This window comes from Notolepis coatsorum, assembly GCF_963971535.1.
Source record: "Notolepis coatsorum genome assembly, chromosome: 5".
Classification (NCBI taxonomy): domain Eukaryota; kingdom Metazoa; phylum Chordata; class Actinopteri; order Aulopiformes; family Paralepididae; genus Notolepis; species Notolepis coatsorum.
Genome location: NC_140169.1, coordinates 121,634,720 through 121,649,548, shown reverse-complemented (window position 1 = coordinate 121,649,548; position 14,829 = coordinate 121,634,720). Strand labels below are relative to the sequence as shown.

The following is a 14,829-nucleotide window of genomic DNA, read 5'->3' as shown; positions in this document are numbered from 1 at the left end:
AAAAGAAACTACTTCAATCAACTACTCTTATTTAAAATGCCAGTCTGATTATACCCTTCCCCCCCTTTATATTTGGTGAAGAGACAGCAGAAGATCAAAGGCACAGCAATGAATAATTCAAGAGTTATTTATCCCTGCAAAGTTCTACCAGATATCACTAGATTCCCCCATTGCAATAGACTTATTAAAATATAAATTAAGACAATTTCCAATAAAAGCACATTCTGACAAACAAAGATCCCATACTCAAATAGCATCTAAACTAACGTCACCGGTTTACAATTTCTTAAATAAATTAAGGCTTAAAAAGTGGGGTTGTGGTAAGTTCTCAAAGAGCACCCTGATATTTTCTATTCCTTTCATGATTTTTCTGACAGCACATCTGATGCCTACCCTGTACATCCCACTAACGCACCCATAGTGTGACAACAACTGTAGCTTCTTGTTTTATTATTAAGTCTCAAAATAATAGTCTATTCATGTGAGACATGTGGCGTAGTAGAGTATTCTGAATGCCTAAAGTGTACCGTCAGCTCTCCCAGTGGTACATTCCTATGTGCTATGTTTCAAATGCTGTCCTCACATGAACATCAAACCCATGCACGCACACACACACACATACACTCTTTCTGATAGACAATAAACTCATCTCCTTCCAAACCCATCACGTACCAGCAGCTCAACAGGACAAAGATGGTCCCGACACCAATAAAAACTACACATACACCAAGTCCCGCCCTTGTGCCCCTGAACCGCCACCCCCCTCCTCCTCCTCCTCCTCCTCCTCCTCCTCCTCCGGGGCTTCAGAGTCCGGCTCGTCCCCGGCGCTGTAACCCTCGTACTCGATGGGCTTGGGGCAGCTGTACGGGTGGCCGTTGTCATCGAAGAAGCGGCGGAAGGTGAACTCGTAGAAGGCGTGCTCAGGGTGCTTGCCGTTCCGGAACCACCCGTTGAGCGTGTCGTTGTGGTTGCCCTCCCCCTCGCTGTCACTGCTCCACAGCTTGTCGGGGTCCACGGGGTCGAAGTTGGAGGTGTCCGTGCAGTGTGCGATGGTGGGGACGTAGGGCGCCGGCTGCTGCTGCCGCAGGTCGTTGGAGAAGTCGATGGCCTTGAAGAAGGGCTGGGCTTTGATCTCGTCCGCTCCGTCCTTGCCCAGTCGGTCCTCAGGGCCGCGGCACAGCTTGACGATGAGGTCAGACGCCTCTGGACTCAGCTTGGCTTGAGGGGGGATGTGCAACGTGCTCTGCCAATTTATCACCTGGGTAGACAAGTGTGAGAATGTTAGGGAACGCGATACTGTGTATAATGCAGGTGGATGGTAGGGTTCGGTACGGTTCACATTTTAACCGGTACCAGTACCAGTTCCTGGAATTCGGTATCGGTACCAAACGGTTCCTTTTTCCGGTACTTAACTCTCTCTGTAATACCATAACATATTTTATTTCAGTTGTAAAAAAGAAGTCCAAACATCTCAATATCAACATTGTTATTTATTTAGAACATTTTGTTATCTATTGTTGTAACACACCACACAAAATCAATTGCATGATCATGTATTATGTTTTTAAACGTTATATCTGGCCATTCTCTGTAAATATTATGAAACTCCTCTTACCTCATCTTTCCAAAGACCCAAGAGATGGGCCAGTAATATATATTTGTGGAAATGGCTCCCTCTTGTCTAGTATATTACTCTTATACTAAACATGTAAAGGTATCGAAATTTGGTACAGATTGATCTAGCATGAATCTGTACTACTGTTGTAATTTGGTCGGTACCCTTGAAAGTACAGAGTTCGGTACCCAACCCTAGTGGACGGGGGTTCAGCTTGAAGTAGCGGACGTACTTTCAACTGGGTCTCCAGGGGTGTGGTCGCTAAGAAGGGAGGCTGCCCGACAACCATCTCGTACAGTATGACACCGACACTCCACCAATCACAGATCTGGGTGTATCCTTGAGGACAGAATACAAGACATTTTCACGTTAGTGAAAAAGAAACAAACCAGGTGGGTTTTTAACATAAACATACTATCTTTCTACAACCATACCTGTCCTGAGCAGCACTTCGGGGGCTATGTAGTTGGGCGTCCCCACCAGGGAGTGGGCCAAGCAGCGCTGGTGCTGCCTTGCCTTCCTCCTCTCCAGAGGTTTGAGTCGATCACAGTGACAGTTGGCGGGGTCTTCCCATTCCTTACTGAAGTCCATGCTGTCCTGTCTAACATGGTCCCCTAGAGAGAAATACACCACATCTAGAGTTCAACCATCTGTGGTATTGCAACTGGAGCACAGAGTGAATTAAAATAGTTTTTCTCATGATATGAGTATAACTATTATAGTATAGTAACTATAGTATAACAAGAGTATCATCAACCATGGTAAGAGGACGTCGACACTAACCGCTCTGGTAGTACTTGGAGTCGTGCGTCCAGCGGAAGCCGGTGCAGAGGCCAAAGTCGGTGAGCTTGATGTGTCCATCTCGGTCTATGAGGATGTTGTCCGGCTTGATGTCCCTGTGGATGAAGCCCATCTTGTGGACGCTCTCCACGGCGCAGGTGAGCTCGGCGATGTAGAACTGGGCCAGCTCCTCCTTGAAGATGCCCAGGCGGATCAGCAGGCTCATCATGTCCCCGCCGGGGATGTAGTCCATGACGAAGTACAGGTTGTCCTTGTCCTGGAAGGAGTAGTAGAGACGCACCACCCACTCGTTGTCCGCCTCCGCCAGGATATCCCGCTCGGCCTTGACGTGGGCCACCTGGTTCCTCAGCAGGACGTCCTTCTTGCGCAGCGTCTTCATGGCGTACAGCGCTCCGGTGTCCTCCTTCCTGGCCAGGCAGACCTCGCCAAAGGCGCCGATGCCCAGGGTCTTGATCCGCTTGAACATAGACTTGTCCATCTTGGCTCGCTTCAGCCGGATGTAGTTGGACTCCTTCTGAGACAGCATCATGCGCATCTGCTCCTGGGCGTCACACGACAGCCCCACCTTGGGAATGGCAAGGAGTGACTGTTAATATATTTCATAATACAAACCCAAAACAGAGAGAAAAAAACAGATACACCAATGAGAATCAACCATCAAGACACACTGAAGCCTACTAGTGCAAACATGTATATTGATTGAAAAATACAGTCCGATTGATGATAAACCACTGGTTACAGTTGTGTTATCATCATTACCATCGTCGTTATCATCATTATAATTATTAGAATATTTTAAGGTGAAAGGACACATCAGAGAAGGCATGCGTTTCCCTCCATCTTTGACGCTACAATACCGTCGGCGGAGGAGTTCATGCTGGTAAATCAAAAAGTCTGGGCCAGTCTCTCAACAGCGGCTTACTTGGTCACTGATCTGTGTGGACTTAGTCGGGTCACGCAGGAAAGCAGAGATACCTTTACCTTCTAAAGCAGCTGTTAGCGACAGCACACGGAAGAGGGAAGGAGAGAGAAAAGACGAACTAAGAGAACAGAGAACACAGGAAAACATGAAAGGCACAGACATCTCTAAGAAAAGACAGTGTTGAAGATGAGTATAGGTGCCGAAAAGGTTCCGAAAGAATGAAAGGTTTTAGACGAAAGAGCCCAGTTTAGAAAGGGATATCGCTGAATTTCCAGCGTTGAAATATGTTTCCTCACACTAGGGATTTTCAGTCTATAGTTAACATTCACAACCGTTTCTGCCATAACTGGAAATAAAGAGCGTGTCCTGCCCCCTAATTTGTAATAAAAACATAGATGCACAGTCTGTGGAGATAAGATAATTAATTGGAAAAGGTGGCTCCATCAAGGATTAGGCTATTTTCTGGGGCATCTGGATATATTTTCTGGTTTGAAGCGGATAATACTAACCCTTACATAAAGTATTTACATTGTATGACTATAAAAAAATCTGTTTGGAATTTATAACCAGCGCAGCAGCTCCAGGCTGTAAATCAGTATGACAACTGTCTAGGTTTAAAGTCTACTGTCGGTTCTCTGGCTTGGCAGCTTTGGGGGGAACGTTTCATGATAACAAATACTCACTGGACTACCATGACATCACAACAGACCAGCGTGTTAAATTCACTGAGTCAAATAAAGCAATTCATGACCACTGCCGTTTGTTACTTGGTCGCTCACCCTCTGCATCTCACTCTCCAGCTGCTTCCTCCTGCGGATCCTCATCTGATGGTTCTTCAGGATGTTCTCCACGTGCTGCTCCATGAAGAACTTGAAGGCCTGAGGTGAGTACAGTGGTATTCTGGAGGACTCCCCGCGCCGCTCCTCATCCTTCTTGTTGCGCCGCACAGGGACGGGAGATGTGGTGATCTGTTTGTTCTCCTTCTCCTTCTCCGCCCCGGCGGTGCCCTCTGGGCCTTCCGTCTTGTCGCCCTCTTCCTCCTCGTCGGGGTCCTCTCTCCCGCAGGCACACGGCTTGGCCCCTGGGTCGTAGGCACAAGGCTTGGCCCCTGGGTCGTAGGCAGGCGGGCAGGGCGCGGCTGGCTGCTGGATCAGGTGTTTGGGGTAGGGAGGGGGGGGACCCTGATAGCTGGGTGCTTCCACGACAACAGAGACCTGAGGTACGGGGGAAGGGGGATCCGGGTAGTTGTTCGGAGGCGGAGGGGGTGGGGGCTGCTGCATCCACGGAGGGTGTGTGGGAGCGACGGCGGTGTGCAGCTCTGGCTTCTGGACACGCATGCTCTTGACGGGCTGCAGGATGGGGGCCTGGGTGATGGCAGTGACTGTGGTGGCAGAGGGCTGAGAGCTGGCCGCGTGGGCCTGTCTGTTGCTCAGCTGGTGACTGTTGAAGGAATTGGAGCGGACAGGCATGTTGTTGTGCTGCCACGAGGGGGACAGGTCCTGGTTGCTGCCGTTGCCGGGGGAAGCCTGGGTCTGTCCCGTGGCAAGTGACGCTTGGGACCAGGACTGCGGAGGGCCCATGTTGTACATGTCGAGGTTGTGACTGTTCCGGTTGGGCACCATCATAGCCTGAGGGATGTTCCCTCCATTCATGTAGGAGGGAGATGACGCGGGAGATGATCCAGCCTGCATCTGCTGGGCAGTGGGGCTCTGCCTGCTGCTCTGGTTGACCGGGTAAGGGGGAGGGGGCTGTCGGCTACCCCCGGCCATGTAGTCTGGCTGAGAGGAGCCGTTCTGAGGCCAGCCGGGAGGGAAGTTGAACTTGGTCCCCCCAGAGCTCTGCATTATGATGGGTTGGCGGCCCATTGGCACTGGGCTGATGCCCCGCTGGTTCTGGGGAGCTGGGGCCGGGTAGCCATCGGGCCAGGCCCCTTGGGGCACAGGAGAGATGCGGGGCACCAGGTAATCCATGTTGCCAGAGTAGCGCTTAGTTGAGGGGTTGCTGTCCCAGGAGGGCGGGGGAGGGGTGGCACCTCTGTTTGGTGGAGGTGTGACACTGCGCACCTGAGGTGGAAGGGGAGGGTTCGCTCTCTGGCCGCTGCTGGAATGACCCTGAGGAAAGGCAGGGGGTTGGCGTGTGGCAAGGTCTCCCTGGGGCCCGGGGCTGTCTGAACGGTACATCATGCCATCTACCATGAGGGGCCCATGTCTGGGAGCCAGGGACTCCTTAGAACCCTTCCAGCTCTGTCTCCTCAGCACTGGCTGCTGGATATGGGATGTACCTGCAGGGAATTAACACAGAACATCTAACTAAAATGGAAGGAATCTCTGTCCGTCTGTCTGTCTTTTGATTTTCTCGAGAATCCTTCATCTGATCGACTTCACACTTGGCGGTATATTGCCAGAGGACCCAAGAAAGTGCAGTGTCTAGTGTGAAGTTGATTTGATGAGTAGTTCGAAAAAGCCGCAAGCAGCAATACCAGGGGACCAAGCAATCGGGCACTGCACTGGTACAATTAAAAAGCGGAGCTTGGAGATTATTTGTAAGGCTGGCAATGACTTGCACTATGAGAGAAATACAAATAAGACAAATGTACAATGGAATGTACAATTGAGTTATGCAGTGTCTCATTCCCTTTGTGATAATGTGTTGACATTCCGTCAACAAATGGTATAGCCAACACCTAAATCCTGCAACAATAGCGGGTTTCCGTGAACAAGCCTGGATAAAGGAGGGGAAAGCGACCAGTTGGTCCCAGGGGACAGACTACCTACCTGGGGCTTTCATGCCTGCATTGACAGGGCGGGCAGCGGCAGCAGCAGCAGCCATCTGCTCCCTGACCGGATCCTGGTAGCTCATCTTACTAATGTACTCTATGGCTGCCTCCATACTGCGACTGTTGGTCTGCTTCAGAGCACGGATCACCATTTCCTTGAAGAAACAACGTTTAACAGTTAGGCCAAATCTGGAAGAGGCAATCAGTGTGCTACCACCACTACCAGATGTGAATATTGACCAGACAGTCCTGCAAGTAATTACCTAAGAATTAAAAACAAGTCTACAAATATGTATACATAAGACATGCTCATACTGGAATGACCCTCTTAACAGTTAGCTTTTTGTTAAAGATAACATTATTTAGGTTTCCTGTTTCTCAGTAAACTGACACATAACAAACATGCCAACTGCTTCCCCAGCAAGTGAAATGCTACCTTGAACACCGCCATGTCAACAGTTAAAGCTGGTCATTCCACATTGCATGCTTTTCATATTTCAAACGACACTCCACTCCACATTCACAGACTAAAGAGCGCCAACACAACATCCTCTGTAATTGAGCCTTGTTTAGGCTGACATTCCTCAATAATCCTCACTGCCTAAATTGTCTCTGACTGAGGGGAAAAAATCAAACGGAGGAAATGTATGTGAACAGCAGCATTGCTTAATATAGAAACACCAACGTATCCCTTACCTCCTCAAACCCAGCGGATAGGAGCTCCAGCAGCATCTGTTTGTTAACTTCTGCAGTCCTGCTTGAAGTGTTGGGCTCATTGGCAAAAGGCATGAGGGACTTGCGGATCTCCTGCAAAGCCTTGTGGTATGGGTTTCTAGGGTTGGGGCAGCGTCCTTGCTGCCTAGGGTCTTCGGGCAAGGCTTTCCCTGCACCGCCCATATCCACCTTAGGGGGGTCAGAGGGCCTGGTCAGGTTCCGGAGACTCTCGCGTATCTCCTGCAGCATTTGTTGGCTGTTGCCGCTGCAATTGCTGGCGGGGAACGTCTTGGGTCTCATCTGTCTGTATCCTTCGGGTTTCTCCCCCCTCTTCATGGAAGAGCATATAAATTGGCAGCCAAAGGGTTGAACAGGGCGACGTGCAGCACTAGCTTACTGCCTGGGGACCAGGGACAGAGTAGTCTCAAGGAGTCGTGGACTTCACATCTGCATGCTGCTAAAAGTACATTTAGAAGACACGGTTATGATAAAACTCACAAGACCTACAGTCAATGTAATTACGTGCCATCACTCCTTGGTAGTATATATACCTATGATTTATATTTGACAGATAATAGATTGTATGTATACCTACGGATAACCTGTCTGTATGGGGAAGTTATTACATCAAAGTTACTGAAATGTTGTCCCCACAACTATCAACTCTACAAACTATATTTTGAAAAGCAGAAGCACTTTGACGTGCAATAACTGGTGCACCCGTGTAGCAGTGACAGGATGTAGCTGTAGTGTACAGTCATAATTTATAGGGGGCCGACAATAAAAGTGAAAAAGTCCCCATCACCCGATGTACCCTACCGTAATCCCCCTTATTATGGGGGACATATGTGCATGTAGAAGTAATTTCAAACAGATGAGTATTACGATTTATGTGATAGACAGTCTACTGCGAGCAACTCAAATATGCAACGCAGGAACCGCCTGGGTGCACAGAGGTATCGCCTTTGAAATAAAGAAAGTCGCCGACAAAGGAATAACACGGCACCACCAGGGGTCACAAAACAAGCGCTCCTCGACGAACGATAGTTGTGCCACGCTAAAAGAGGTTGATCTTACATGCAAAGGACATCAACATGGTCAATTGTTATTTGTCCAATCTGGTTAGATGTACAAGTTACAAAACTGAGTTCTCTAACGTTATCGTTACCTTGTATCGGATTCAGCGGCGCACCAATGCCACCGCGGCCTGCCTGTTTCTATATCAACAGGCAACCATTTGCTAGGTAGCTATATAGCCTGGGTCGCTAGCTAATTCAACAACAGATCGCATTTAGCTAGCAAGAATTGTTCACATTATCTAACTACTTACCAGTAGTTGTAGTAGTGTTTCTGGAAATGTACAGATTTAGTTTAATACCGATACTCTTTAGCTAATCGGGTAATTGAGACGTAATTTTGAATTAAAAGTGTCCTCGTTTCCCTGCTGTGCCGAGCTAACTAGCTAGCCGTGTTGAATTCCTAGGATGTCTGACTGACACAACTAGCGCAGCGTCAAGCTACAATAACGACACTCGAGTCTGGTTGTTGTCGGACTTCACAATAAAGGTCCTACAGCTTTATTGTTGACAATCATGTTGAAACTTGAAAGTAACATCTTCCCCCAAAATAGGCGTTACATAAATAATTGGCTACAATAGAAAAACATACGGAACATTTATATATCGTCGGGCATTTTACATGTTAGTGATTTATAGAACATGTGAAACCATCCAAACAGACAAATACAAAACATTCAATTCAAAGATGGTTACAAAAATAGAGTTGCCCTGCCCACTTATCAATCATACCTGTAGGTTTGGGGACTATGCACTGTAACCAGAATATCTCGTCCTGGTGGACTTTAATTGTGAAAGGTAAATGTGATTCGGCAGCAACACCGGAAAGGTTTGTGGCCCATTAAAGTTAGCTTTACAGCGCTCTAATTCCAGTTGCATGTGATAGGACGTTTCCCGCATGTCGCTTGTTTTTCTATTTCTCATCACCAGTTAGTTAGTTAGTCCCCTCCTTCTGCTCCACTCACAGTAAAGTAAACAATGAATGAAAACTTTATTTTTGCAGATTGCAGAATGGGTACAATACAGTACGGCTCAATACACACAATTGTTAAGGAGATGCAGACCAGAGAAAGACGTTTGTCTTGTTTACATCAGGGTCCTCCATTTTCAATTCATAGTGGAGACTATTGCCTCTCTGCTACAGCAAAGATAGCATTTTGACTAACTAAAACCATATTTAGTAACACATGTATTACTTATTATATACAAAAATGATTGTTGAAATATATGACGAGATTTCTGCAAAGGCATTTTATTTCAAAACAAAGTCCTCAAACGACATCCTTACAAATACACTGGGCTCAACAATTTTATTCTTAAAACAGTCGAATGGTCCCGTTTACAACACTTTACATAAACCCTTAGCAATACTTATGATAAGTGCCATCCCAAGTTGTCCTGTATAGCTGAATGGCTTGGATTTGATTTCCATTGAGACCACTCAGGCTAAACCACTCAGGCTAAACTCGGTTTAAAAGGAGCAATAGGCGACAGTTGATTTTGGTTTAAAATCCTTAAACCTAATACGACAACGCCCTTCCCAATCAGAACGCATCAAGATGCCTCCAAAGTATCTAGCAGGCAGTTAGCAGCAGGCCTTTGCGCATAACAAGTGCATGTGTCATATTGGGTTTGATAGACTGCTCACTCTTTCCAATCATTCAACTTGGCCATTCGTTTGATTGGATTGGTCGTTGTTTTAGCTCCTGCCCCTTACCAAAACGACAGATTATTAAAATGTTGATGTCAAATGTCTTATCGTTTTGAGTACTATTGATTACTGTCACGATATAATAAATAACATTTGAAATGTTGCCGCCTATTGGTCCTTTAAGTTATGTTAGGTCATAATCACAAAGTTATTACTTACAACAACAATGGACAACCTTTCTAAACAGGGACCTCTCGGTTGACAAAAATAGCCTCTCCATCCGTCCCACAGACCAGACACTGTCCCAGCACATCCAGACTGTTCACAGAGAGGGTCTGGCTGGGAAGCATATGCGTTGTCTCCAGGCGTCCTTTACTGACGTCGCCACTGAGCCAGGCGTTAATGAGGGACTGGTTCCCACCGGCCGGCGCCGCAGCGCTGCGTGAAGTGGTACCGGTGGTCCGCCCACCTGAAGAACCAATGACCAATTACAATATGTTGTAAAACAAATACACTATTCTAAATAAATAACTTATATTGACTTTTAAATTAATTACTTCAATTACATCATTGACTCAAGAATGCCTTGTTATTCTATACACTGGATTCATTATTACATGCACTAGTCATAAGGAAATTATACTACTCATTTAGTTCAGATAATATGCTGTTCTTAGTCTGCATATGCACAACATACATATTTGCACAAGGTGGTTATTCATAGCAAATCCTTCCGATTACCTAAATGGTATATTCAGGCCAAGACAGAATAGTTCTGGCTCAGCTCTAGGAGGCATATGCACATGACTTGCCTTGTCGGAATGATTGTGTGTCTGAATTGGAAGAGGTCTCCCAGTGCAGCAACGATCCGTCTTCTGAGCATGTGAACAAGTGGTCTGGGTTGGTGGGATGGAAGTGGACTTCCCACACTATGAAGACAAACAAAGACTTAGACAAAGAAACAACCAGACAGCTATAAAGAAAAAAGTCCATATATGACTGACATGTTCCGACAGGTTCTTGGGGTACTTGTGGTGGTGGCAGATCAGGGCAGACAAGGTACACAAATGGACCCATCCCAAACCCTGCCCCCCTTTTCTTGATCAATCTCCCTCGACATGTTTGCGTGTGTATGGGCCACGTGGTTGTGGTGATGTAAACGCTGCATAAATTTAGTGGCACATCCGCCGGCTATGATAAACTGTCAAATCATGTGCAGACTCCACCTACCTAGCGCACCACAGATGTACATCAACGTGATAATGGTGCGGACGCAGAGTCTCCCACCCCTAGAGTTTAGTGCCACACCCTAGATTGTGATTAGTTGATGAAATTCAAACAATCCAGAGTGTCCCCCCCCCCTTCTATTCCTAAATGCTAATTGTTTATGCCAGGCTTTTCTTTCACACTGGTACCTGCCAGGGCAGAGAAAGTGGCATAGGGCATGCCGTGCTGACATGCCACAACATATGCCTCCATTCCACTGACATGCCAAGCCATACGCTTCCATACACCCTGTGTCCCGCAAAATGTATCTCTCAAGCCCTGCCCTCTTTTCTTGATCCTCCAATCACAACTTGTCCAAGGGAAGCAACAGTTGTGATTGAAGAATCAATAAAAGAGCGAGGCCGATTGTGGCAAACAACAACAATGTCCACACATTGTAATAACTGTTGGTTATTATTGTGTGATGTGGGATCATAAAGCATGGGACAGCAATAATGCTGTGTGTTGCTGTAAATGTCTGTTGTAAGGCGTTTAATGTGAACTTACTTTCAGCGGAGTGTGCCTCCATCAGTGAAAAGGGGGTGTTGCCTTGTCTCACATCCCAGATACACAGCATGCCATCCTGACCCCCTGTGGCCACAATATGTTGCTGGTTGGGATGTCTATCCACACAGTGCAGTGGGACTCTGTCTCCAGACCTGGAAGAGCAGAAAGAGCAAGGGATGAGGCACTAACAGATGGGGGATGAGACTAGGGATGAGGCTGATACCAGGTTACAGTGTACTGATATTGGAGAATTTCCCAAATAAATAATAAAATCCAATACTGGGCGAGTAACATGTCAGAAATGTAAGCAACAAGTGGCTCAGCAGGCTAACTAGGGCTGGGGGAGATTTAAAATAAATTCATATCACGATAGTCACCTGGAATAAATAAAAATTCGCTATTAAAATATGTCACAATATCTGTTGACGTATATGTAACATCACAAGATAGATGATCCAATTACTGTTCATCACTGTTCTGTTACACAGAACCATCTGGAAGGTCGTCCTTTGATACAGTTTGGAATAGGACTATTTGGCAGGTGATCGGCCGGTAGCTGCCGTAGCGTTCCTCAAAGGACGCGGCCTGGTCCGAACCATTGTGCATAACTTGAAGCCTGACAAGAAAGATTCTCAACTGATCTTGCGAAGCCAGCAGCCGTGCAAGGTTATTAAACTGCATGATACTGTCATGTGTGATATCAAACCAAAACGTTATTTTCAAATAACATCCCCACAACACAAACACTGATCTTCATTTCTCTTCTCATATTCCCTGTTGCTATATACACTGTACTGTGTCTGTGTAGCAAAGCAGAAATGGCTTTTCCATTTGCATTGTTGGCACCGAGGTATGTTGAATCTTGCCATTGGAGAAAAAATTATTAATTTTTTATATTTTTTGTCACATGACCCCAAACAAATTGTGCAATTGTCATGTTCAGTAAAGTGACAGTGGCTCGGGAGGTAGAGCAGTCATCTGGTAATACGGATGTTCCCGGTTCGATTCCCACTCCTCACTGGCAGCGTGTCGAAGTGTCCTTGAACAAGACACTTAACCCCTAACTGCTCCTGATGAGCAGGTTGGCACCCTGCATGGTTGCCTCTGCCGTCAGTGTGAATGTGCGAGTGAATCTGTCAATGTGAGGAACAAATTGTGAAGCGTTTTGGATAAAAGCACCATTTACCATTTAAAGCAAATGGTTTGCATTGGTGCTCGGCTTATGCTCTTAAAGTTTAAGATTCCTTAATGAATCATGACCTTAATCATAATGTGGCCGTCCACAGAAATAAGAACAAATGTATTATAATTAGTTATGTAAGCAAAACAGAAGAAAGCTTACATAGAAAGAATCTGTGATGGTGTGTTGCTCTGCTGCCTGAAATCCCATAGCTTGAGTTGGCCAATGGAGTTCACCGTTAGGATCTCTGTTGTCCTTAGGAAAGTCACAGCATGGATTGTGCTGCTATCAGCGTTCTCTAACAAAGACATGAAACAAAAAGTAAACTTCAAGTCAATTTGACACATTCAGTCAAATTACACTCTAAATCATTCCTTAAAAACATCACACATTCGAAATTAGGTGTGCTTTTGACATGAGATGATTAGTGAGCTACTCTAACAAATATTTCACACCTATAATACGGATTATTCCTTCCTGGTCTGCTCTGAAGATGATTATCCTCCCATCTTCCCCAACTGTAACAATATCAGGGCTGTTGCACACGACTCCAGTGCATGGGGCATTGTCACACGGAAAATGATGAGCTCTTCCCCACTGTTTAGCAACAGATATTGTCTGCAGTGGAGAGAACGAGGTAAAATATGAAGGAAGGCCGCAGCAATGAATCCACAAGGATGCGACATAGACAGACATGGTTAGAAGAGGCATGCTATTTGGGTATGATGTATCATTACAAAGTTATTATTGGTAGAAATCCTTGTTACAGGTACCTGGCTGTTAAGATGATGATGGAAAACGGTCACTGCTCCAGTTGATGAAGCTGTGACAATTCTGTCTTGGTCCAGAAACTATTATAAAAAAAAAAAAAAAAAAAAAAAAAAAAAAAAAATCAATCACTACCAGTACAAAACGCGTGCAATGCAAAATGTAGTTAGCCGTTTGTCTACAGATGTGTTTCTCACACTAATCTTACCTGAAGATCCAGAACATCCCCGTCATGCTTGTGTTCACATAATAGTTGGGGGTCTCCCTCATATTCATTTTCCATGTCAGAGGCCCCATGGTCTCCAATAGACCAAATAGAGATCTTGTTATCCTGCTAAATGATCAAAGTTAGCAGGTTAACTTGAGCTACAGTACAGACGACTAACGTTAGCTATTATTATACAGTAACTATTATAATAACTGACTCATAATATAATAACTAAGATATTAACTAAAAAATACAAGCTAACCCTAGTCATCATAGCTTGAGGATGTGAAGTTAAGTTTAAGTGTTTGATAGCAAACACGTTGGCTAACATCAACGCTGTAATCTCTCCAGCTAACGTTAGCTAAGGAAGCAGGCCCACCTCGTTGTCCCAAGATCCAGTGGCAAATATGTCTGGTTGCTGTAAGGAGGAAGATGAAATTGGCCTCCATCTCGTTTTTCTAATTTTCTGAGATACGTATTTGGCATTTACACTTTCCATGGCTTTTACAAAGTGTGTTTGGTTGTTTACATGGACAGACTCTCTCGAATGAAACGGGCCGCTACACAATCTACGGCGGCCCAGTGAAGTAAAAAAACATTATTTCACCAAAGCGATTATCTCTGAACAGAATGATGTCATAGATCTCGCACCCCCCCTAGTGGCCATTAGCAGCAGTGGTAGCATGTTAAATAATAATAATAATAATAATAATAATAATAATAATAATAATAATAATAATAATAATAATAATAATAATAATAATAATAATAATAATAATAATAATAATAATAATAATAATAATAATAATAATACATTTAATTTATAACGCACCCTACATTCCTGAGAGTCTCAGAGTGCTACAGAGTTAAAAAGAATAGAATACAAATGGATATATAAAAAAGAAGAACACATAGCAGAACAACATATGAATAAGACATAAAAACGAATAAAAGGCCTTTCTAAAAAGGTATACGTCTTGAGTCCACGTTTAAAAGTATTAACAGTTTGTGGTGCTCTCAGGTGGTTGGGGAGAGCAAGTTCAAGTTCAAGTTCTTTAATAGTTGTCATACAGAAGTACAGAATACTTTCATACAAAATGCTTCTTACTGTTACGCTCCAGAGACTGTGCTAGACAAGATAGTATCAAATAACATAATAACATAATATAGCATGAACCATTCCATAGTCTGGGCGCGGCCGAGCAGAAGGCTCGATCACCCATGGTGTGCAGCTTAGTCCTGGGGGCTTTGAGGAGGTAGGCAGTGCCGGAGCGGAGGGAGTGTGAGGAGGACTGGGGGGTGAGGAGTTCCTTGAGGTAGGCAGGGGCATCACCGTGTACACACT

The 14,829-nt window shown here is 45.3% G+C and overlaps 2 protein-coding genes across 3 annotated transcripts; both read right to left on the bottom strand.

The window, feature by feature from the left end:
* Positions 1-715: 715 nt before the first annotated feature.
* Positions 716-8,304, bottom strand: lats1 (large tumor suppressor kinase 1; the record flags this gene model as incomplete). The annotated part of the gene is made up of 8 exons (XM_084314235.1): positions 8,159-8,304; positions 6,811-7,285; positions 6,113-6,269; positions 4,118-5,619; positions 2,399-2,981; positions 2,050-2,229; positions 1,848-1,954; positions 716-1,258 (listed from the first exon to the last, which is right to left on the bottom strand). The coding sequence occupies exons 2-8, from the start codon at positions 7,162-7,164 to the stop codon at positions 716-718; spliced, it is 3,426 nt and encodes a 1,141-aa protein (XP_084170361.1). The 5' UTR covers positions 7,165-7,285; positions 8,159-8,304.
* A 79-nt stretch (positions 8,305-8,383) lies between these two features.
* Positions 8,384-14,052, bottom strand: nup43 (nucleoporin 43). Of its 2 annotated transcripts, none has more exons than XM_084315269.1 (8): positions 13,864-14,052; positions 13,485-13,610; positions 13,282-13,359; positions 12,964-13,126; positions 12,671-12,806; positions 11,329-11,480; positions 10,368-10,484; positions 8,384-10,024 (listed from the first exon to the last, which is right to left on the bottom strand). In XM_084315269.1, exons 1-8 carry the CDS (start codon positions 13,981-13,983, stop codon positions 9,795-9,797), a joined length of 1,122 nt encoding a protein of 373 aa, XP_084171395.1. In that variant the 5' UTR covers positions 13,984-14,052; the 3' UTR covers positions 8,384-9,794. The 2 variants fall into 2 exon arrangements, with proteins under 2 accessions (XP_084171395.1, XP_084171396.1); XM_084315270.1 differs by having other exon boundaries at positions 13,485-13,607.
* Positions 14,053-14,829: the final 777 nt, after the last annotated feature.